We start from the raw sequence: 24228 nt of genomic DNA on the forward strand, positions 1-24228 counted from the left end.
CTGCTCTCAACGGCAACCAGAACACACACTCAGAACATCTGACCATGGGCTGCACACATATTCTAGTATTATATTCAGCATTTGCATTACACTGGTAAAGCTGTATTTCAGTTTTCATCTGATGTAGAGAACTAGTGACTGCAGATATGACATTACATGCACACACACACGCACAGTCACACATACACACACACGCACGCACACAGTCGCAGATGCACACATACACAGTCGCACACACACACACACAGTCGCACACACACACACAGTCGCACATACACACGCACACACACACAGTCGCACACACACAGTCGCACAGTCACACATACACATGCACGCACACGCACAGTCGCACACACACACACAGTCGCACACACACACACAGTCGCACACAGTCACAGTTACACATACACTCGCACACATACAGTTGCACACAGTCGCATACACAGTCGCACAGTCACACATTCACACGCACGGACACGCACACACAGTCGCACAGTCACACATTCACACGCACGGACACGCACACACAGTCGCACACACACAGTCGCACACAGTGTCGCACACACACAGTCGCACAGTCACACATTCACACGCACGGACACACACACACAGTCGCACACACACAGTCGCACACAGTGTCGCACACACACAGTCGCACAGTCACAGTCACACATACACACGCACGCACACACAGTCACACATACACATACACACACACATGCACGCACACACAGTCGCACACACACATACAGTCGCACACAGAATCACAGTCACACATACACATGCACACATACAGTTGCACACAGTCGCATACACAGTCGCACAGTCACACATTCACACGCACGGACACGCACACACACAGTCGCACAGTCACACATACACATGCACGCACACGCAGAGTCGCACACACACACACAGTCGCACACAGTCACAGTTACACATACACTCGCACACATACAGTTGCACACAGTCGCATACACAGTCGCACAGTCACACATTCACACGCACGGACACGCACACGCACACAGTCGCACACAGTGTCGCACACACACAGTCGCACACACACACACAGTCGCACATACACACGCACGCACACACAGTCGCACACACACAGTCGCACAGTCACAGTCACACATACACACGCACGCACACACAGTCACACATACACATACACACACACATGCACGCACACACAGTCGCACACACACATGCAGTCGCACACAGAATCACAGTCACACATACACATGCACACATACAGTTGCACACAGTCGCATACACAGTCGCACAGTCACACATTCACACGCACGGACACGCACACACACAGTCGCACAGTCACACATACACATGCACACACACGCAGAGTCGCACACACACACACAGTCGCACACAGTCACAGTTACACATACACTCGCACACATACAGTTGCACACAGTCGCATACACAGTCGCACAGTCACACATTCACACGCACGGACACGCACACACAGTCGCACAAAGTGTCGCACACACACAGTCGCACAGTCACAGTCACACATACACACGAAGCACACACAGACACACACACACACACGCACGCACACACAGTCGCACACACACATACAGTCGCACACAGAATCACAGTCACACATACACATGCACACATACAGTTGCACACAGTCGCATACACAGTCGCACAGTCACACATTCACACGCACGGACACGCACACACACAGTCGCACAGTCACACATTCACACGCACGGACACACACACACGCACACACAGTCGCACACAGTGTCGCACACACACAGTCGCAGTCACACATTCACACGCACGGACACGCACACACAGTCGCACACAGTGTCGCACACACACAGTCGCAGTCACACATTCACACGCACGGACACGCACACACAGTCGCACACAGTGTCGCACACACACAGTCGCAGTCACACATTCACACGCACGGACACGCACACACAGTCGCACACACACAGTCGCACAGTCACAGTCACACATACACACGCACGCACACACAGTCACACATACACACACACACACACACACACATGCACGCACACACAGTCGCACACACACATACAGTCGCACACAGAATCACAGTCACACATACACATGCACACATACAGTTGCACACAGTCGCACACACAGTCGCACAGTCACACATTCACACGCACGGACACACACACGCACACACAGTTGCACACAGTGTCGCACACACACAGTCGCAGTCACACATACACACGCACGCACACAGTTGCACACACAGTCGCAGTCACACATACACACACGCACGCACACGCACACATACAGTCGCACACACAGTCACATGCACGCACACACAGTCGCACACACACATACAGTTGCACACAGTCGCACACACAGTCACAGTCACACATACACACGCACGCACACAGTCACACACATACAGTTGCACACATTCACACGCACGGACACGCACACACACAGTCGCACACACATACGCACGCACACACAGTCGCGCACACACACAGTCGCAGTTACACATGCTCGCACGCACACAGTCGCACAGTCATACACACGTGCGCATGCACTAATGCACACACACACACACACACTCTCACTCACACACACACACTCACTCGCTCACATACACACAATCACTATGTACACTCTCTCTCACACACACACTCTCTCACACACACACACACACACACACACACACACAATCACTACATACACTCTCACACACGCTCGCTCACAGACACTCAATGCGAGTAATATTTTTAATATTATATTTTATTATTTATAATATTACATTTATAGTAAACTGTCATTTATTCCTGTGATCAAAGCTGAATTTTCAGCATCATTACTAATATGATGATTTACTGCTCAAGAAACATTTCTGATTATCATCAGTGTTGAAAACAGTTGTGCTGCTTAATTTTTTTGTGGAAACCATGATACTTTATTTTTCAGGATTCTTTGATGAATAGAAAGTTCAGGAAAACAACATTTATTTGAAATAGAAAACTTTTGTAATTTTACAAATGTCTTTACAGTCACTTTTGATCAATTTAATGCGTTCTTGCTGAATAAAAGTATTAATTTGTACTTCAATAATGTTCAGACATACTGTACAAAAAATGATCACCTAAAACACACATTTTAACCTCCCATCAAAACGTCATGTTCATGTTATGGATCAGCTGCTCAATTAAACCAGTTTCTTCTGTTAGAGGTTAATATGAGCAAAACCACAAAGGAAAAAATGTTCCCAAACCAGAATCACAGAAAAACGAACACACTAATGAAATCATGAGTCTGTTTGAGGTTTATATGTGACTGATTGAGTAGGTCAGAGGTAGAGCGAGCCGTCGTCAGCTTTACCGACTGATCTTTTGTGTTAGCACATATATATTTATATATCTACAGTACATTATTAATATGTATCGTGTCTGAATCTGTTCTTCAGGCTTCATTCTCACAGCAGCACTGAAAATGTGCTAGTTATTGTTGTTATGCTCAGGTATGAGCAGATAATTTATCATCTGTGTCCTCATTACAGCAAATTATTCTCAATATATGTAACCTTGAGCTTCCGCTGAACAATTATGCAAAAGGAGCATAAACATTAAATCATTCAGTTTCAGAGCCTAGAAATAAAAACTGCACTGCACAATAAATAATGCAGGATGTAATTCAGTGAAATAAGCATCTGTGCCGTGATGGATGTGCTTTGAGGGACCGTCTCCTTCTGCTCTCCACTTCAGTAGTAAGTAACTCATGTTCACTACATAGTGACTCACGTCACAGAGCACTAGAGAGGCGAATGAGACACAGCCGGAACGTTTAACTGAGGAATCCTGATGTCCAAGGTCCGACTGAACCACTGTTCAAACAAAAGTCACACTGGGAACTGCAGAGCATTTCTCAGAAATCCCAAAGAATCAGCAGTGGGAACGTCTGTGATTTCATCTCTCTCCTATCAAACATGTCAGATAATAAAACATGTATAGGCCTGTTTGAGGGTCAAGTGTAAAAATCATTATGTCTATGGAAAGTCCACAAAAAACATACCAAACATACCTGTGTGTGTGTGTGTGTGTGTGTGTGTGTGTGTGTGTGTGTGTGTGTGTGTGTGTGTGTGTGTGTGTGTGTGTGTGTGTGTGTGTGTGTGTGTGTGTGTGTGTGTGTGTGTGTGTGTGTGTGTGTGTGTGTGTGTGTACACTTGTGTTTATCCAGAAGACCCCACAAAGTATGAAAGATAGGGAATCTTTGACTTTGTGGGGTCCTTTACTTGCGTGCGTGTGTGTGTGTGTGTGTGTGTGTGTGTGTGTGTGTGTGTGTGTGTGTGTGTGTGTGTGTGTGTGTGTGTGTGTGTTGGACTGGTATAAGAGTGGTTCCTGCCGCATTGGTGCTCGTGTTTCCTGACAGCTGTTTGTACCTTCAGCTGTTGTTCACACGCCTCCGTTTCTAGTGTTTTCTCGCGCTCTCTCTCTCTCTCTCTCGCTCTCTCTCTCTCTCTCTCTCTCTCTCAAACACACACACACACACACACACACACACACACACACACACACACACACACACACACACACACACACAAACAAGCCCTCTAAACATCAGCATGAGGAAAGAGTTCATATTTACCACAGGAAACACTTCTGATATCACTGCCTGTCTGATGGGAGAAAATACAGATGAAAAGAATCTGACAGAGACGAGCTCATAATCGTCAAGGTTACTGTCACATCGTCATCATTATCATCAGAATAAATGAGTTCAAACTGCATTAATGCCTCAATCTCACTCCTCCATATAACACTCAACAATTAACAATAGTGATCAACAAACATCATCATCTCCTCCACATCAACACAACACAGAGCAGATCTCTAGAAGAAAGGCCAGATCTCACACAAGCTCCACAATCACCTTTCCTCTGAAAGATGGCATGATCAGATGCAATAATAAATGATCAGACGCAAGCAGACATCACATTCACACCTCAAACCGCTGAGAGCAACGGTTGCGTTTAACTGTGGGAGTGAACAATTACTGTAAAGACTGCTGTGTGTGTGTGTGTGTGTGCGTTCTGGTCGACGGTCTCGTTCTAATCTCTGTGTTTCTGGCTGCCGTCTCTGCCTCTGTCACTCTGCCAGCCATGTGGAATTCACAGCTCCATTTGGGACGGCTAAAAAAGGCAAGGCAGCCCAAGTTAGAGAGGTGCAGCCAATCGCCGCTGACCCGTCCAGTTGCTCGCGCCCCTCCCGCCGCTGACACGCCACTCAACACACACCTCCAGCGGTCGCATGAAATGTGTCAGTCAGGAGACTCAGTCTCTCTCGCCACTTCTGAATCTACAGCAGCGGGACTGAAGGAATGATGCATCTGCGAGCGAGCAGGATAAAGTCAATGCAATCAAAGAGAACAAATCATTTGGCAGGTGCTTTTAACTCAAGCGACTCACGTTGCATTTAGGGTTTACATGTTAATCAGTTCATGCATTGCCTGGGACTGGAACCCATGACCTCCACGCTCTATTAAACACACAATGTGTCTTTATTTTGCACTGCCTGCTGCTTACAACAAACATACAGCGTAATCTAATTCATAAGCAAACAAACCTGTTCTTTTTTTACAAATCAGTCAAAACAATTCTAAAATCAGTGAACTAACCATTTCAAAATTTCCTGATAATTTACTCACCCCCATGTCATCCAAGATGTTCATGTCTTTCTTTCTTCAGTCGAAAAGAAATGAAGGTTTTTGAGAAAAACATTCCAGGATTTTTCTCCATATAGTGGACTTTCAACGGGTTGAAGGTCCAAATGTCAGTTTCAGTGCAGCTTCAAAGAGCTCTACATGATCCCAGAAGAGGAATAAGAGTCTTATCTAGAGAAACGATTGGTCATTTAAAAAAAAAAAAATTTAACCACTAATGCTCATCATGCACTAGCTCTGCAATGAGCCACGCATTACGTAATCACGTTGGAAAGGTCACATGTAATGTAGGCGAAAGTACTGATCCAGTGTCTACAAAGCGAACATGCAAATACTAAGTCGTGCCTTTACAATAAAACAATGATGTTGGACGATTTTGAAGTTGGAGGAGAAAATGAGATGGAGTTTTCCGCCCTACCGCGGTACTTCCACCTAAGTCACACGTGACCTTTCCAACATGATTATAGACTTATGCCGATATTCGGTAATGCGATATATCGCGATAATGAATATGCACGATATTACTATAGTGGGCATTTCAAAATACCGTAAATAATAATTTATTACCAATTATTAAAATTGCATTTAAGAATACTTTCCCCATCAACCGTAAAAAATGCACAACACCGCTGTATGCTGCGTCAAAGGGACACGCGCTCCGATGTAAACAAGCCCAACGTGCACGAGAAGCACATGGCGGAACGAGTGAAGGAGACGCGCTGAATGAAAATGTGCGTTCACTCTCTGACAGCAGAGGGCGCTGATGAAACAGCAGCGTGCAACGGTTACCCCGGAAACCCCATAAACAAAGTAACTGCACTAGTGACGTTTTTAAAATGCTTCAAACATATATTTTATTCCATATATCTGGACTACAAAATGCCCTCATGATTAGAAATGTTCTGATTATGTGTTATTGTTCAGTAAAACTTTGAGACATATGGCTTCATTAGTTAACATGTTAATTCATTATTACCAAACTGACAATACTAAAATCAAAATAACTTATTTAATGGACCTGAGATAAAACTAACAATGATCAGTTGTATTTCTTAACTAATATTAACCAAATATAATACTTTCTGTAACAAATGTAGCTGTTGCTCAATCTTAGTCAATGCATTCAATAATGAGACCTTATTGTAAAGTGTTATCGGTTGTTCAAATTCTTTTACACTTCAATCTGTTTGAAAATTTGACTTTATATTTTTTTGTGTATTGTATTATTGTATTTAAACATTCACAACACTTTTTTTTTGCAACTTATTTCAATATCGTAATAATACCTTATACCGTGATAAAAGCTTCAGCAATTAATCGCAACATGAAAATCTGATACCGTCACATGCCTACATGATTACGTAATGCATGGCGCATCGCAGAACAGTCAAGATGAGCATTTGTGGTTAAAAATTATACATTTTTATTTTTATTAGAAAATAACCAATAGTTTCGCTAGATAAGACCCTTATTCCTCGTCTGGGATCACGTAGAGCTCTTTGAAACTGACATTTGGACACTCAACTCGTTGAACCCCAGTATAGTCCACTATATGGAGAAAAATCCTGGAATGTTTTCCTAAAAAACCTTCATTTCTTTTCGACTGAAGAAAGAAAGACATAAACATCTTAGATGACATGGGGGTGAGTAAATTATCAGGACATTTTAATTCTGAAGTGAACTAAACCTTTAAAATCACTGAAACTCAATACAGCTCATGGTCATATTAATGCATCTCTATTTTTTAAGGATGTTGTTTATCATCCAAAGTGATATAAAAATGTATTTCTTGTGTTCAATGTCAAACTCCTGAAGCAAAACAAGAGGAGAAGAGCAGATTCTGACTGTGTTTTCTGGCTGTCACGGGTGATGAATGAGTGCAGCACGCAGGTTTAGAGATGTTTTACATCGTAGGAAGACTAATTAGACTTTATTCTGTGTGTAATCAATGCAAAACACTTCTGGAAACTACAGACTTCTGCTGGAGTAGGTTCTCTCTGCGAGAGCAAACACACAAATTCTCACACACTCTTGCAGACACTCACTCTCACATACACACACGCACTCGCTCACGCACACGCTCGCTCGTGCACACACACTCTCACACACTCAGGTCGGTTCATTATGTGATTTCATCTTGCAGACGTGGGTGATTTTCAGGAGAAGCAGCCGCAGTGACGGATGGAGGTTTGGCATCGTAATGCTGGAATGCACTACCAATGCCAGGCTAAAACGACTCTTCATGACAAACGCTTCAGTGTGAGCAAACATCAGCGTGAGGCCGAGAGAGTAACGGCGCTCTGGGTTCGGGCCATGTTTAAGAGTCTGAGTGATGAAGTAGATAGAAGGCCTCTAATGAGCACAAACAAACCACACCAGCTCAAACATGGAGCGATGCCCACCACAGCGATATCATCACATGCACGTAAAACACATCACCGATCGGCAGACTCCACCCCAGAGCTGATTTACAGTCACTATAATCACCGAACTGTAAGATGCTTCAAATGAACAACATCTGCACTGCAAAAACACACTTTCTAAACAAGTATTTTTGTTGTTTTTCAGTAAAAAAGCAAAAAACATAAAATCAAGATACATTTACTTTGCAAAATGGTATCTTGTTTTCTGAAAAATGTATCAAAATTAAGTACCTTTATGCTTAAAACTAGGCCTGTCATAATTATGGATTAATTGTGATTATTCAATCTAATCGTGATTATTTGAGATTACAGCAATAATTGTGAAGTTAATCAGATTTTGCTAAGGAATATACAGTAAATATACAATGTAAATGCATCTTGATTTAAGAATGTTTAGATATTTGAACTGGAAAACTAGACAAAAACACTGAGGAAGAAAATAATTTTTTGCAGTGTGCGAGTACCGTCATATGTACGCCAGTAAATCAAGCTCAAAATGATAATAACAGAGTCTATCTGTCTGCATGAATTCCTACAGCTTCATCTCACATCACGACACTGGCCACCCTAAACATACAACCTCCAAATCACATCAGCGGAGAAGAAAGAGGCCAGCGGGTCCGTCGACAGCTGCGGCTCATATGGAATGTGAGGGGCCTCGGCCAAGAGCGCGCTGGGAAATCACACCATATAAGGCCATGGAGGCAGAATCCAGTTTTTATCAATGAGAGGAACGCGCTCGACTGAGTCTGTGCAAATGTGACCCGGCCAGCAGAACCTGGCTCTTTATCCGGTCATGCCAAACGTCAGCAGGGTTAAGCTGAAGGACGGCTTCAAAGACGGGACGCTGAGGCGACCGACGGCTCGTGTCGGGTTCTCAGGACAGGTGCTGCTGGACCGACTGCATCTGTTCATCATTTAGACACAATAAACCTGACACCAGCTACAGTAACGGTCTTCGCACAGAACAACGTCCATTATTGATGCAATAACATGTTAAATCTGCTGTGGGACATTTCTCTGTAATGTAATGAGTGTTTCCAAACAGGTTTCCTGGAGACGGCCCTCATCTTCCTTAGCTTCATACAGTACTGCATATGTGATGCCAATCAAACCTACCAATCTGCTTATATTAGGGGTGTAACTGACCATTTACATAATGATATTCAAACTGAACCGAAAAACTGTGATACATGGTTAGAGTTGTCAAAAGTACCGACTTCGGTACCAATGTGACACTTGAGCGCTGTTGAGTGGAGTCATGAATATGTAGGCTAAATGATTGACCATTGTGTTGACGCACACATCAGATATGTCTGTGATTTGCTACAATAATCAGCGCACGGCAGTGTTTGAATTTGAAAGCTGTTTGAAAGTGGGAGCGTTTGAAAGCAGGCCTCTATCAGCACACCGATCCATGTGTATCTCTGTAAGCGCTCCGTGAAGAGTGTCACTGATGACTATTTACAACGTTTCAGTGATGATCATTGAAGCCAATCACAGACATATTTGATGAGCGCGCGAACACAATGGCCAATCAGAGGTGTTTACGAACAAAGTCCCTTTAAGAAAAGTAATTTCACTCGGCGGCCATCTTTGAAACGCCTCTCGGGCATCATGCAATCTCTTTGAATGGGGAAACATCAAATTCTCCAAAACTGTTCGCCAACCTTAGGATTAAATTTCATATTTGAAATCACCAATGAAATCTAACAACAAACGGCTCATAAATTCAGTTTCTAAAAGCTCGAATCATGACAAAAAAAAACAATTTTTCAGGCTGGATCAAGCTAATGTGCATGCGCGGACCTAAATGCGCATCTCTTCGGAGGCGCGTCTGACTGTTTCTATAGAAACCGGTGATTCTAACGGCCGCTGAAGTGACCCGATGACTTTACCAGTCGGCGATTGGCTCTTATTTAGAAGGCGGGACTTATTCCACCATATCGACGTCACTTTCCCGCCGAAAACGCGCTCCCTCAGCTGGACTGAGTGGCAAAAGAAGCTGCTGCGTAACTGGATTAATAGGAGAAACGGCGAAAACGCAAGTAAAACTAACGAATTACCCTAAAGGTTGGACTCGAAAGTGTTTCTTACAACTTCTCAAATAAACCTAATCCATGGATATTGACATGCAGCCAGGAGTCGTGTTTCCTGACATTTATATGTGCCTGATTTGACGCCGGGGAAATACATAAAGCAAATCTGGCTGTGAATATTTTATATAACCACAATATCGGTAGGTTTAAATCCGCGTAATCACTTATATCAATGTTATATCGTCATATTGTCCAGCCCTAAAACATATATAGTTTTATAGTATAGTTTTTGACAGTGTTGTTTATTTAAAAACACCCAATTATGCATAATATAAGATGGAAAATATTTAATTGATGAGTCGTCAACATAATATATAACAATACAATATGTAAGGTATGATTTTACCTCAAAATCCAACAATTCGACACAAAATGATAACTGCAAATCCAATCTGCTGGAGTCCAACTGTTTCTGTGAATTGCAGTGATCCATTTGCTTCTTTTTCTGCTGCTTTCTCTAGTTTTTAAATATATACCTCAGGGTTTGTGTCAAAGCTATTTGTACAGTCAGCTGCAAAGCTCTTTCCCGTTTTGAATGTGTTTTGTGTGTTTTTCGCGACATTCACGCTGAAAACCAATGCTGCTGCTCAGTCTTTTGCCACTCAGCGTGCGTGACCGCAGTCCTAGCGGTCAACGGTGACGTCACGTGCATACCCTCTATTGCGCGTTACACTTTCTCCCATTCAAAACAATACGAGTGACACATCTTGTGTTATTTTATAGTCTTTGTTACGAATCCGCTCAACAGCGCTCAAAGCATCACATTTTTAAAATTTCAGTACTTACTTGGTACTGAAGTCGGTACTTTTGACAACTCTACCCGCGGTACGTACTGCGATACGCTCATGGTGTACCGAATGCGCCCCGCCCCCTGCTGCCCAGCCCTGGCCCATTGGATCTACACAACGAATACAGCGTTGTAGCCTAACCACCAATAATCACAATAAGCTCTGCGTTTTGTTACTTTCGATAAGAAACAAGGTGTCATCTTTCAAATCCTGTCCATTTTATCACGAAATTCAAACAAAAATAGTGTTTTGATGCTATTTAATAAGGCGCAACAGATCGCTGTACAGGCGCCTCATTTCAAATGGCAGCGTGGGGCGCGAGTGAACGCGATCATATCTTCCTCTTTAATACTAGTTACAGAATAAACACGAATGAACATCTGAAGGTATGTTGAAAGATACAGTACAACTTACTGTAAGGTAAAATATCTTGTGTAATCACTCAATCAGTGTTGCAACGGCGAAAAGACGTCAATAAAACAGCTTGTAAACAATGTCGAGTAGCATTTACCTCAGGCGTGTCCACAGCTTGTTAATTCACCAGGGAAATGAACTCTTTTGCTAGATATATGCACAAATATTTAGCCTACATATTCATTATGTTTTACTTAACTTGTTAGTGATGTCTTGATTATTTAATGTGTTGATGTCATGAAAAAGACAGCCACTGTGTTAATGATTATATTTCAACAATGATTTGACTACATGCACGGAGCGTTCTTTAGAAACTCCTCAATAATATAAGCCAGCTGGAAAACTTCCGGTGAAATGTCACTTGCTGGTGTGTTGAGCATCAGTGGTGTAATGCTTCGTTTATAATCAGAATATAGTCATTTAAATAGTCAGGCATAGCATTAATTTAGTTATTCAAATGTAAAACGACATAAATAAATAAAGATGCACCTCAGTGTTCGTCCTTGGCTAAATTCAATTTGACCATCAGTTTCACACTTTTGTGTGAAAAAAGCATCAAAATTAAATATTTATTGTACATTTGAGTTAGATTCAATGACTAAAATGTGAGTTTTCACAAGTGTGCCAAAATCATTGAGCTTGCGCTGCACTGACTGACAACTTCAAAGCGAAAGCGCGGTGCTCGCTTTCTGTGTAATTCATTCACAAGAAAAGTTATTGTTTTTCATGAGATTTTGTGAGTACTTCATACTTCACATTGACAAAATGTATTTTTAAACCTGGTCAATTTGTTATTTGAGTGATCATTATATCTATTTGGGCTAATAGTTTGGGCTCTGAACCTTTATTATTATAGTAATGTGCAAGTAAGTGCTCCATATATAGTTTACAGAGATCATTTTTTTTTATCCTTAGGAAACGTTTAATTATAATTGAATTAATTTAATTAAAGATAGAAACACAATTTGTTCAGTAAACTACGGAAGAGGATTAGGGCCAGGCAATAATAAAAAAATAAAACCATCTCGAGATTAAAGTTTTTAAATTTCAAGAAAAAAATCGTTAAATTTCGAGAAAAAAGTCGAGATAAAATGTTGAGAATAAACTCGTTAAATTACGAGAAAAAACTCGTTAAATTTAGAGAAAAAAGTCGAGATAAAATGTTGAGAATAAACTCGTTAAATTATGAGAAAAAAACTCGATAAATTACGAGAAAAAAGTTGAGATAAAATGTTGAGAATAAAGTCGTTAAATTACGAGAACAAATTCGTTAAATCATGAGAAAAATGTCGTTAAATTTCGAGAAAAAAGTCGAGATAAAATGTTGAGAATAAAGTCATTAAATTACGAGAACAAATTCGTTAAATTATGAGAAAAAAGTCGAGATAAAATGTTGAGAATAAAGTCATTAAATTACGAGAAAAAAGTCGAGATAAAATGTAGAGAATAAAGTCGTTCAATTATGAGAAAAAAGTCGAGATAAAATGTTGAGAATAAACTTGTTAAATTACGAAAAAAAAATCGTTAAAATTAGAGAAAAAAGTCGAGATAAAAATATTGAGAATAAACTCGTTAAATTACGAGAAAAAAAATCGTTAAAATTAGAGAAAAAAGTCGAGATAAAATGTTGAGAATAAAGTCATTAAATTACGAGAACAAATTCGTTAAATTACGAGAAAAAAGTCGAGATAAAATGTTGAGAATAAAGTCATTAAATTACGAGAACAAATTTGTTAAATCATGAGAAAAATGTCAACAAATTTAACAAATTCGTTAAATTACGAATTTGTTCTAATAATTTAACGACTTTTTTCTTGTAATTTAATTACTTTATTCTCATAATTTAATGAGTTTATTCTCAACATTTATCTCGATTTTTTTCTCGAAATTTAACGAGTTTAATCTCGAGATGGTTTTATTTTTTTATTATTGCTTGGCCCTAATCCTCTTCCGTAGTAAAATACGTTTTAATTTAAAAAAAAAAAAGAAGTATAGTTTTCTCCCCCTGCTGTACCGAACCGTGACTTCAAAACCGAGGCACATACCGAACAGTCAGTTTTGTGTACCGTTACAGCCCTAGCTTATACTACAAATGATTGACATTCAACATGAAACCTGACACATGCGTTCTGACTACGGTAATGTGAAACTCAACATTGGACTGAAGCAGGAATCAGAACAAACACAGTGTGATCAATACTTCATCCAGACAGAAAGCAACAAGTAAACATGAGATGTTTGGTTTACAGACGGCTCTGAACCTGCTTATATGATTCATCTGAGAAAAGCTGGAGAGGATCGTCTTGTAACGCTTTCAAGCGTCATTTACAAGTGATTCATTTCTGATGGGATGAAGTCAACAAACTACAAAGTGAAGGTCATAATAAGTGCAGCACTATTTATACTCACTATCTATCTGCTCTGAGGAGAGGTGAATCACTCTAGTAAACACAGTAAAGAAGGCAGACTGTCTGAAGAAGCAGATCAGAACGCGGAGGATGAAGAACAAACGTGCAGACGGGAGGAATGAAATACTTGAGCGCTTTAATATGGCAACAATAACTCTTCAGTGTGTGGATTTTGGACCAACTCGAGAGTTTTTCCTTTTCATGTGATTCATGGATTCATGAAATATGAGAAGCAAAAGACAAAGCCAAGCAGAACATCTCAATGCTGAACTCACCTTGGTTTCTCCAAGACTCTCGGACTCGGACACCTGGTAGGTGAGGTCGGTCTCCTCGAAGCCCGTGGCGCTCATCCTCTGGTCCGTGGACGGGTCGGATCGAGGTGGAGAGTCTGGAGAGTTCAGGCAGGTTTGGATCAGCGCTTTACCCGTCTCGCTGGTGATCATGGGCTGCAGCTTACGTGTGGCGAACGTGTAGACGTGACCCGTCTCGCTGGCCACTAACAGCAGGACTTGAGTTCCCGTGAGTGTGGAGAGCTCGTACGCCTTCAGAGAGAGAGACAGAACGCAGAAAATGCTCAGAAATCACAGCTAATGCTCAACAGAACAAAACGTGTTTTAAACAGCCTTTAAGATATCAGCAAAACATTCAAAGCCAAGTCAGCTTTATACAATACTTAATGTTAGCTAGTTAATGCATTAACTAATAGCTTCTTATTGTAAAGTGTTAGCAGTAAGTGTTTCTCTATTGAGATTGAGATTTGCTGTTGTAGACTCAGAAACTGAAGGGATGTTTCTGAAGGCTCTGGCTCTAGACTCGAATAATGGTGCTCATTTTACATCAGTGTTTACTAACAGATAACCAGTGGAAGCCGAGAGATGGTTTAAACTGGTCCAGACGAGCATTCGCTCCAGACGTACGGCAGAGACGCAGCTGAAACAATGTGAGATAAGACTCTATTAATAGAGACGCCGGTCAGCGTGTGACTGATTGCGCTGAAGGAGGAACGCTGGGCTACAGAGTAACCAATCATGAGACTAACCAGCACAGGACATTATTAATGAGGGTCATTAGTGCTGCAGAATCAATAATGACATGTGTTCAGTCTATTACTACTGCCATTGTCATGAAAAAGATCAAATATACTGTATGATACATGTTCAGATGTATAATACAGACAGCAGAAATGTGTTTAGTCAGTTTTTGGATGCGTTTAGGCAACTCTGTATGTGATCCAGACTAGTTTCCAGTGATTGTGTGTTTAATACGAGTGTATTTTGTCTCACGCCTTAAGTCACGTTTATAAGTAAAACTAGTGAAGTGCAATGAGACAAAAATACACTAAACACACAAGTACTGAAAACAAGTATCACAGGCAATGCAGTGTTAAGTACATTTGGATTAAATCATTTGTAGATTTTTTTTTTTACTAATTTCGACCGTTTATGGCATAATTGGTATCATTGTTTGCAGTATGACTCACAGAATCTATCAAGACCCGTTTCACTAAAATAGGTAAAACTAATCAAAAGCTATTTGCATTTTTTTTTTTTTTTAATTTTGACCAGAAGGTTGTGCCGTTCCAAAACTATTTTTGCGTACCTTCAGGGCATGGTCCCAATGACTCAAAGAGTTTTGTAATTATACAGTAATGTGAAAAAAATAGCCATTTTTCATATCTCCTGACCAGTAGGTGGCACTGCGCCGAAACGCCAGTGTTGCCAATTTAGCGATTTTGTCACTAGATTTAGTGACTTCCCCGCCCCTTTTGAGACTTTTTTCAAAAGTTTAGGGACAAATCTAGCATCTAAATTCTTATTTTGCCTTTATATTTATATAGATCAATGAATTTGCCTTTGTGATGCCATCTAGTGACATTTAGCTACCAGTTTTAGCTACTTTCAATTGAAAGCAGTTGGCAACACTGCAAAATGCTGCATTCTCATTTAGTGATGTCATGCATTGCTGAACTGAATTGTATGTTCCGTTGCATCGCTTCACTAGCGCTGCTCACGGCAGAAGTTGAAAAAGTTTCAACTTTTCAAGCGTCGACACAGGCGTCAGCCAATCAGATCGCTTTATGCAAATACCCTAGCGCAGATGCTAGCTAATTGCGTTCATGCAACTAGAGATTTACTAATTTCAAAAGTTTATGGCATAATTGGTATCATTGTTTGCAGTATGACTCACAGAATCTATCAAGACCTGTTTCACTAAAATAGGCAAAACTAATCAAAGGCTATTTGCATTTTTTTTTTTTTTTATTTCATGATAAATTTTGACCAGAAGGTTGTGCCGTTCCAAAACTTTTTTTGAGTAACTTCAGAGCATGGTCCCAGTGACTCAAAGAGTTTTGTAATTATACGGTAATGTGAAAAAATAGCCATTTTTCATATCTCCTGACCAATAGGTGGCACTGCGCCGAAACGCCAGTGTTGCCAATTTAGCGATTTTGTCACTAGATTTAGTGACTTCCCCGCCCCTTTTGAGACTTTTTTCAAAAGTTTAGGGACAAATCTAGCAACTTCTTGGACAAACCTTATCTAAATTCTTATTTTGCCTTTATATTTATATAGATCAATGAATTTGCCTTTATGATGCCATCTAGTGACATTTAGCTACCAGTTTTAGCTACTTTCAATTGAAAGCAGTTGGCAACACTGCAAAACGCTGCATTGTAGCCTTACGCTGCATTCTCATTTAGTGATGTCATGCATTACTGAACTGAATTGTATGTTCCGTTGCATCGCTTCACTAGCGCTGCTCGCGGCAGAAGTTGAAAAATTTTCAACTTTTCAAGCGTCGACGCAGGCGTCAGCCAATCAGATCGCTTTATGCAAATACCCTAGCGCAGATGCTAGCTAATTGCGTTCACGCAACTAGAGATTTACTAATTTCGAAAGTTTATGGCATAATTGGTATCATTGTTTGCAGTATGACTCGCAGAATCTATCAAGACCCGTTTCACTAAAATAGGCAAAACTAATCAAAAGCTATTTGCATTTTTTTTTTTTATTTCATGATAAATTTTGACCAGAAGGTTGTGCCATTCCAAAACTTTGAGTACCTTGAGAGCATGGTCCCAGTGACTCAAAGAGTTTTGTAATTATATGGTAATGTGAAAAAATAGCCATTTTTCATATCTCCTGACCAGTAGGTGGCACTGCGCCAAAACGCCAGTGTTGCCAATTTAGCGATTTTGTCACTAGATTTAGTGACTTCCCCGCCCCTTTTGAGACTTTTTTCAAAAGTTTAGGGATAAATCTAGCAACTTCTTGGACAAACCTTATCTAAATTCTTATTTTGCCTTTATATTTATATAGATCAATGAATTTGCCTTTGTGATGCCATCTAGTGACATTTAGCTACCAGTTTTAGCTACTTTCAATTGAAAGCAGTTGGCAACACTGCAAAACGCTGCATTCTCATTTAGTGAGGTCATGCATTGCTGAACTGAATTGTAGGTTCCGTTGCGTCGCTTCACTAGCGCTGCTCACGGCAGAAGTTGAAAAATGTTCAACTTTTCAAGCGTTTGACACAGGCGTCAGCCAATCAGATCGCCTTATGCAAATACCCTAGTGCAGACGCTAGCTAATTGCGTTTATGCAACTAGACATGCACCAATACTAAATTTCTCCACCGGTACGATAGCCGATTATTCAGAGCGATATCTGCCGATACTGATAATGATACCGATAGTTTGAGGGGTTTTGCCTTTTATACCTTCTTTTAAATGAATGATAGTTTCATTATAATTAAAAATTAATCATTACATTTTGAAAGAAATGCAAATAAGAACTTTCCATTTCATCAAATTGTTTCAGAATAACTGGTATCACAAACACATTAATCAAATTAATATTAACACATTAACTCAATTCTGAAGATTAAATTAATATTTCTTAACTTTCCGAATGTTATTAATTCATATAATTACTATTAATATTAAACATTAAACTGGATTCATAGCATTTTCTTTACACAAAGCGCAAATGCAATTCATTTTCCTGCCCTCTTTTGATTGATGGGATATATCGGCCCTGATTATCGGCTGTTTTTAAACTATCGGCCGATACCGATTATTGGCCGATATATCGGTGGATCACGACGCCCCATGTGAATGCAACGTTAGAGTGTCATGCTTATGACGACGTACAGAGATTTGTCTCAATATGCTAAAGCATTAAGGAGAGCATTTCAACGAGCCCTTCATCAAATGTGTTTGTGCATTATTTGAGAATTGTTTTTGTCTTTAAAAAAAGATTGATAACTTTTTGCCAGCATGGTCTAAAGATAAGCCGAGCTGATTTTGGTGAAAATTGGACAAACCATCTAAGACGAGTTAAAAAAAATTCTCATGATGGAAAATTACGTCATGGGGTGCAATCGAATAATCTTGAGCTAAGGAATTTAATTTCTAGACCATACAGCAGAAATGTTTTTAGCAAATATGGGTACTTGGCCCCTAATAATATAACAAAAACCAGTTTGCAACTTTACGGACTATTTTTGAACTGCTAAAATAACTGAAAGGGGTGAAAAAACAAACAAACAAAAAAAAAAAACATTCAAGTAACAAATGATTATGCATGTTTTTGCAATATTTACTCATCAAATACATCTAATTTTCTTTGTTGATGATGTCTCTCATAAAGCACCTTTAAGTTTTCCATCTAATTTCACTGCAAAATGTGTGCAATAACAATAAAAGCATTCAGATTCTGATTTATGTTGAATATTACAGGCCTTCAAACACCACCTTCTAATACAGGACATTTCTCAGAGCAGATTGTGAGCAAAAGCTCAGGACTCTCGTATGAAGCGTGTTTGAGGAGCAGCTGTAAAAGAGTTCAAAGAGTCAGTTTGATCATCCCGTCACGTCTCCGTTTGCTCAGCTGTTTAGTATGAGTGACGGCAGGTGATGAGACTCATCGACACACTCAACTTCAACTAGTAACACTAACATCCAGCATGTGTGTGGTGTGAAAGCACATTTGTCAGATGTTTACGGCCCGTGTGGGCTGCTTCATTCGCTTGCCTTCTGCAGAAAACTGTGATTTAACCAGGAATGAATACAGAAAACGAATGTAATGATGGGAAGTGAGATGCACACAAACTAACTTTACACAATAATTACATTCATGCATTTGGCAGACGCTTTCATCCAAAGGTACATTGCATTCAAGGTACATCAGTTCTTGCTTTCCCTAGGAATCAAACCCATGACCTTGCCATGATTTACAGTTTGAGCCACAGGAAGGTCCAAAATAGAAAACTAAAATATTATAATCAATTGTTAAACATGTTCTCCTAAACACAGTTACCAGACAGAAGATTGAGCCGCTACTAATCACTGATGTCCAAATCATTTCTCTATAGGTGAATCACATCTCAAACACTTCTAGACTGAACAGGCTCATGTGCAGAAAAACTCTCATTTCTCTGCTTTCTCAAAGCGTAATAAATGGCAGAATTCCCTGTGCAGCTTTCCACATTCAGCTGAAGAATGAAGGAAGACTATCAGCTCATCAAGAAGATCAAAAAGAACCCGAGAGAGAGATTCAACCCAACCATGAGCTCATGAAAGATCTCGTTCTTACAGCCAATGACAGCCAGTATTACTTCATCTTAAAGGGATCGTTCAGCCAAAAATGATCATTTTGTCATCATTTCCTCATGTCGCCCAAACATGTTTGACTCTCTGTGGAACATAATCAGGATGATCTTGAACAATGTCCATGCTGCTCTTTTAATGTAGAGCAATCAAACACCATTTAAGAACCATAAAAGAGGCTCATATAAAGCATCGAAGCATGTGATATTATGAAATTAAATACAGTGCATGATTCATATGGATGGACTTTTGTAATAGTGCTTTTTGGAGTTTGACAGTCATGGTTAATATGAATAAAAAGAGCTGTGGAGATTTTTTTTTTAAATTGTCATTTTGTGTATTATGTGAAAAACAAGTTTGGAACGACATTAAAGGGATAGTTCTTAAAAAATGAAAATTATCCAATGATTTACTCACCCTCAAGCCATCCTAGGTGTATACGACTATCTTCTTTCAGACTAACACAATCAGAGATATATTTAAAAATATCCTGGTTCTTCCAAGCTTTATAATGGGAATTAATAGGGGGCCACATTTTGAAGCCAAAAAAAAAAAAAAAAAAAAAAAAAATGTATCTATTCATCATAAATATAATCCATACGGCTCCAGAGGGGTTAATAAAGACATTCTGAAGTGAAGCAATGGATTTTGTAAGAAAAATATCCATATTTAAAACTTTATTAACTATAATAACTAGCTTTCAGCAGATGGCCGTACATGTCGATTTGTGGTGGAAGAGTGACCTCTGACCTGATGCATGACACAATGACAAACGCTGAAGCTCAGAGGATAGAGCAAAACAAAAACAAAACACCAGTCACGAATTAGAAGCCTAAAACAAGAAAATTTAAAGAGAAATGTTGGAGGATTTCGATATAAGAGAAGAGGAGCTTGAGTTTGTTGCCCAGCCATATTTGTTTGAACCACGAGAGACGTCTGAACTTGCAATGCTCCTACATCGTGCGTCATACATCGTGTCAGGGGTTACTCTTGTGGCGCAGTATGCATACGGTCGTACCGGCGCTTTATAAGCCCTTTATTTGAGCCGTATGGATTACTTTTATGATGGATGGATGCATTTTTTTTTGCTTCAAAATGTGGCCGCCCCATTCACAGCCATTATAAAGCTTGGATATTTTTAAATACATCTCTGATTGTTTGTCTGAAAGAAGATAATCACCTAGGATGGCTTGAGGGTGAGTAAATCATGATATAATTTTCATTTTTGGGTGAACTGTCCCTTTAAGGTGAGCAGAATGTTTTGGTGAATTATTGCTTTGAGGGTTTGATTTAATTCGTAAGCACCTTCTCAGTCGTAAATGTCACTTTCAAACTAATCAAAGTGAGTTAAGAGTGTTTTGATGGTCTGAGATCCAGCATGTGGGTCAAGATTCATTCGAGGTTTGTGTGGCACCAGAGCTGCTCTGTAATAGAGAATGTCAGTTGCTGGTCCTATTTAAAGCTCACAGCCCGTCGCGTCTGTTGTGACTTCAAATCACCTACCAAAGGACAGGACATGTGATACAACACACATAGAGAGAACCATCGTGTGCAGAAGAACAAGACCCAATCCAGCAGGTCACTCCTGTACGCCTGACTTCTGATTTACTCCTGCAATTCCTCAACGGGAATGAAAACAGATGGGAATGAGTCGCTGGCTGACATACAGTAGGGGTTCAGAGCAATGAAATGAATGTGGAGAAAAGCTGAGGAGAATGAGTACATGTTGAGAAGTTTTTCATCTCACTGCTGTTTAGGACAAACAACTGTTAGTTTTTTTATGATTATGTGTTGATAAAGGATTAGTTCACTTTCAAATTAAAATTTCCTGATAACATGTCATCCAAGATGTCCATGTCTTTCTTTCTTCAGTCGAAAAGAAATTAAGGTTTTTGATGAAAACATTCTAGGATTTTACTCAGTTACAAAGTTTGATTGCAGCTTCAAAGTGTTCTACACAATCCCAGATGAGGAGATCTAGAGAAACCATCGCTCTTTTTCTAAAAAAATAAAAATAATAATATATATATATATAATATATATATATATATATATATATATATATATATATATATATATATATATATATATATGTTTTAACAATAAATGCTCATCTTGAACTAGCTCTCTTCTTCTCTATTTGAATTCCAGCAGTGTAGATGCTGCAAAGTGTATTACTGCCCTCCACAGGTCAAAGTTTGAACTAATTGTTATATACTTGCACTAGCATATTGTATATGACAATTTAGTTTGACCTGTGGAGGGCAGTAATACACTTAGCAGTGTCTACACTGCTGGAATTCAAATCGGGAAGAAGAGAGCTAGTTCAAGATGAGCATTTATGGTTAAAATGTATAAAATTTTAATTTTTTTTTTTTTTTTAGAAAATGAACAATGGTTTCTCTAGATAAGACCCTTATTCCTCGTCTGAGATCGCTGTAAACTAATTTTGACCTTCAACCGTTTGGGCTCCATTGAAGTCCACTATATGGAGAAAAATCCTTGAATGTTTTCATCAAAAACCAACTGTAGCAAGAAAGACATGAACTTTTAATTTGAAAGTGAACTAATCCTTTAACCTCAATATGACTAATTGAACGGATGCTTTTGTTAAGAAAGACTTAAAATCAGTTCTCCTGCAATGTTGATCAGGGCCAGTTGCAAAAACTTAGTCACTAAATTAAGACTGTGTCTTAAGAACTAGTTTGACCAACTTGCAGTTAAACAAGGGGTAATCAATGTTATTTTACCAATTCAAATTTCACCAATCTACCTTTTTATGTAACGGACTTTAAAAAAATTAGGACCACTTTTCAAGAAAAACATTAGCGTCTTAACTTTTAAGACTAGTCTAAGTGGTTTATGCAACCGGCTGGACACAATAGTAATAGTTCAAGAACACTAGCAGGATTCGAACCCACAGCCCTTCAGTTACCAGCACTCACTACGCCAGAATGTATTTCTAGTTTCATTCTGACACTTTCATGATCTTCTCTGGCTGACAACAGAATACTTCCCTTATTGTAACATTGCAACAAGCATTTTAGTGTACTGTGAAAAGCGCTTGGATTGAATGGTTGTTCTTCATCATGACACAATCATAAAGTTTCTCACCTTCTTCATGATGCCAGTCTTCCGCTTGCTGAAGGTCGTGTACCGCCGCAGTTTGTTGTCTATAAACTCCATCTTTATCTTGACTCTCCCCCGGGTCTTCTTGCCCGGTTTCGCTCCGGCCACTCCACCCGCGAGCACCCCGAACCCCCCTGAGGACAAGCCGGCCTCCTGCGCGACCATCGCCGCCTCCATCTCTGCCCTCTCCCGCTTGACGCCGCTTCCCCTCCGGCCGTCCCCAACTGACCCCATGTGCTCGTCCTCATCGGCCGAGTCGGAGTCCGCGTCAGAGCCGCTGCACACATGTGGGGGTCCCTGTTTATCCGGCTCGAATCTCAAACCTCCCACCATCCCTCCGGCTTGCAGCGGCCCCAGTCCGCTCGCGTTCACCGGCCGGACGCCTCCTCTGGCGGCGGCTCCGTTACCCCCGAGCATCCCCGCTGGAGCGGAGCGGACGAGTCCCGTCCGAACCCCGGCGCCGATCACCACCGCGCCGTGGCCTGCGCTCTTCCCTGCCGCTGATCCGGTTCCAGTCAGAGCCGCTCCGGTCTGGCTGGATAGCATCCTATAAACCGGAGAAAACGATCCGTATAACGGCAGCGGAGCGCTGGAGCGACGGTCAGTGTGAGAGTGAGTCCGACCCGGCGCTCATACACACGTTCCCGCGGGAAGATAAACAAACAGAGTCTGCTGCGCGAAACTTTGAGAAGTGATGCTGAACCTGAGCGCCTCCAACCCGCTTCACTCCCACTTTCTCTCCTCCTGGAGCTCCGCGAGAGACGCGCTTTCTCTAAAAGGAAAACCGGACAAGCGCTTCCGCGATTACTCCGCCACGTCATCTAGTGCGTCGTCTGAACGCGTGAAATTATCGATCTTTTTCGCGTACCGCCACTGCTGCTTCAACTCTGCGTCTCGCCACTGACAGCTGTCAATCATCACTGCGAACGCGCTCATGAAACTCTTCTTCTGCGCAAACGCGGAGTGATCTGTACATGGCCGATCTACTTTCCTCCATATAAAGAGGTACGCTGTTTCCTTTTTTGGAGTTCTCGCTCCTTATATGGCGAGTCACAGTGAAGTCCAGCGATTGGCTGGTGCGGGGACGGCCTGGAGCGCGGTTGGCTGAAGCGTTATCTCATTTGCATAAATACCAAAACGGTTGCGCTTGCTTCAAACGTCACACTAGAAGGCGGAGAATCGTGTCAGTCCGCTGCTGAATTATTCTATGAATAGATGCACGATAGTAACGTTATTAAAGTTCGTTTAATGAGATATCTGTGTGTTAAATCAATTATATGAGGGCAAACTCGCATAGTTAATAATATTAATACAATTATCGCTCTGAAAAACTACATACACAAACACAATCACACAAACAAACCAAACCAAACAATCATTCCATTGCACTGCATTAAGCACTGTGGTTCCCATAGAAACTGTTATAAAAGCCTCAGATGTACTGAGAAGGTGAACATTTCATTATAATATCTGAATCAAATGTCTATGTATTCTGCAGGAATGCTCTTAAGGACAAAACCCTCTTGTGAAAAACATCCATGAGTCACTGAGACCAAACACAGATCTACCTTAAGTCAAACACTAAAACACACCAGCTGAAGAAGCTTTATTGTGAAGTGTGAGCATGAACTGACTGTTTTCACAGACACATCT

The 24228-nt window shown here is 40.6% G+C and overlaps 1 protein-coding gene across 5 annotated transcripts in view; it reads right to left on the reverse strand.

The window, feature by feature from the left end:
• The window catches only part of srfb (serum response factor b), a 41314-nt gene extending 17787 nt beyond the window's left edge, over nt 1-23527 (reverse strand). For 2 of the 5 annotated variants that reach the window (XR_007186687.1, XM_048204047.1), the window contains exons 1-2: nt 22561-23526; nt 14111-14377 (exon numbers count right to left, since the gene is read on the reverse strand). Coding sequence is in view for 4 of the 5 variants with exons in the window: in XM_048204047.1 (XP_048060004.1) it covers nt 14111-14377; nt 22561-23121 (828 nt within the window). In the remaining variant the exon portion in view is untranslated. Of the gene's footprint in view, nt 1-14110; nt 14378-22560 lie in introns of all 5 variants that reach the window. The other 3 variants (XM_048204048.1, XM_048204050.1, XM_048204049.1) reach the window with 3 other exon arrangements.
• Nucleotides 23528-24228: the final 701 nt, after the last annotated feature.

The sequence above is a fragment of the Megalobrama amblycephala genome, linkage group LG10 (genome assembly GCF_018812025.1).
Source record: "Megalobrama amblycephala isolate DHTTF-2021 linkage group LG10, ASM1881202v1, whole genome shotgun sequence".
In the NCBI taxonomy this organism is placed as follows: domain Eukaryota; kingdom Metazoa; phylum Chordata; class Actinopteri; order Cypriniformes; family Xenocyprididae; genus Megalobrama; species Megalobrama amblycephala.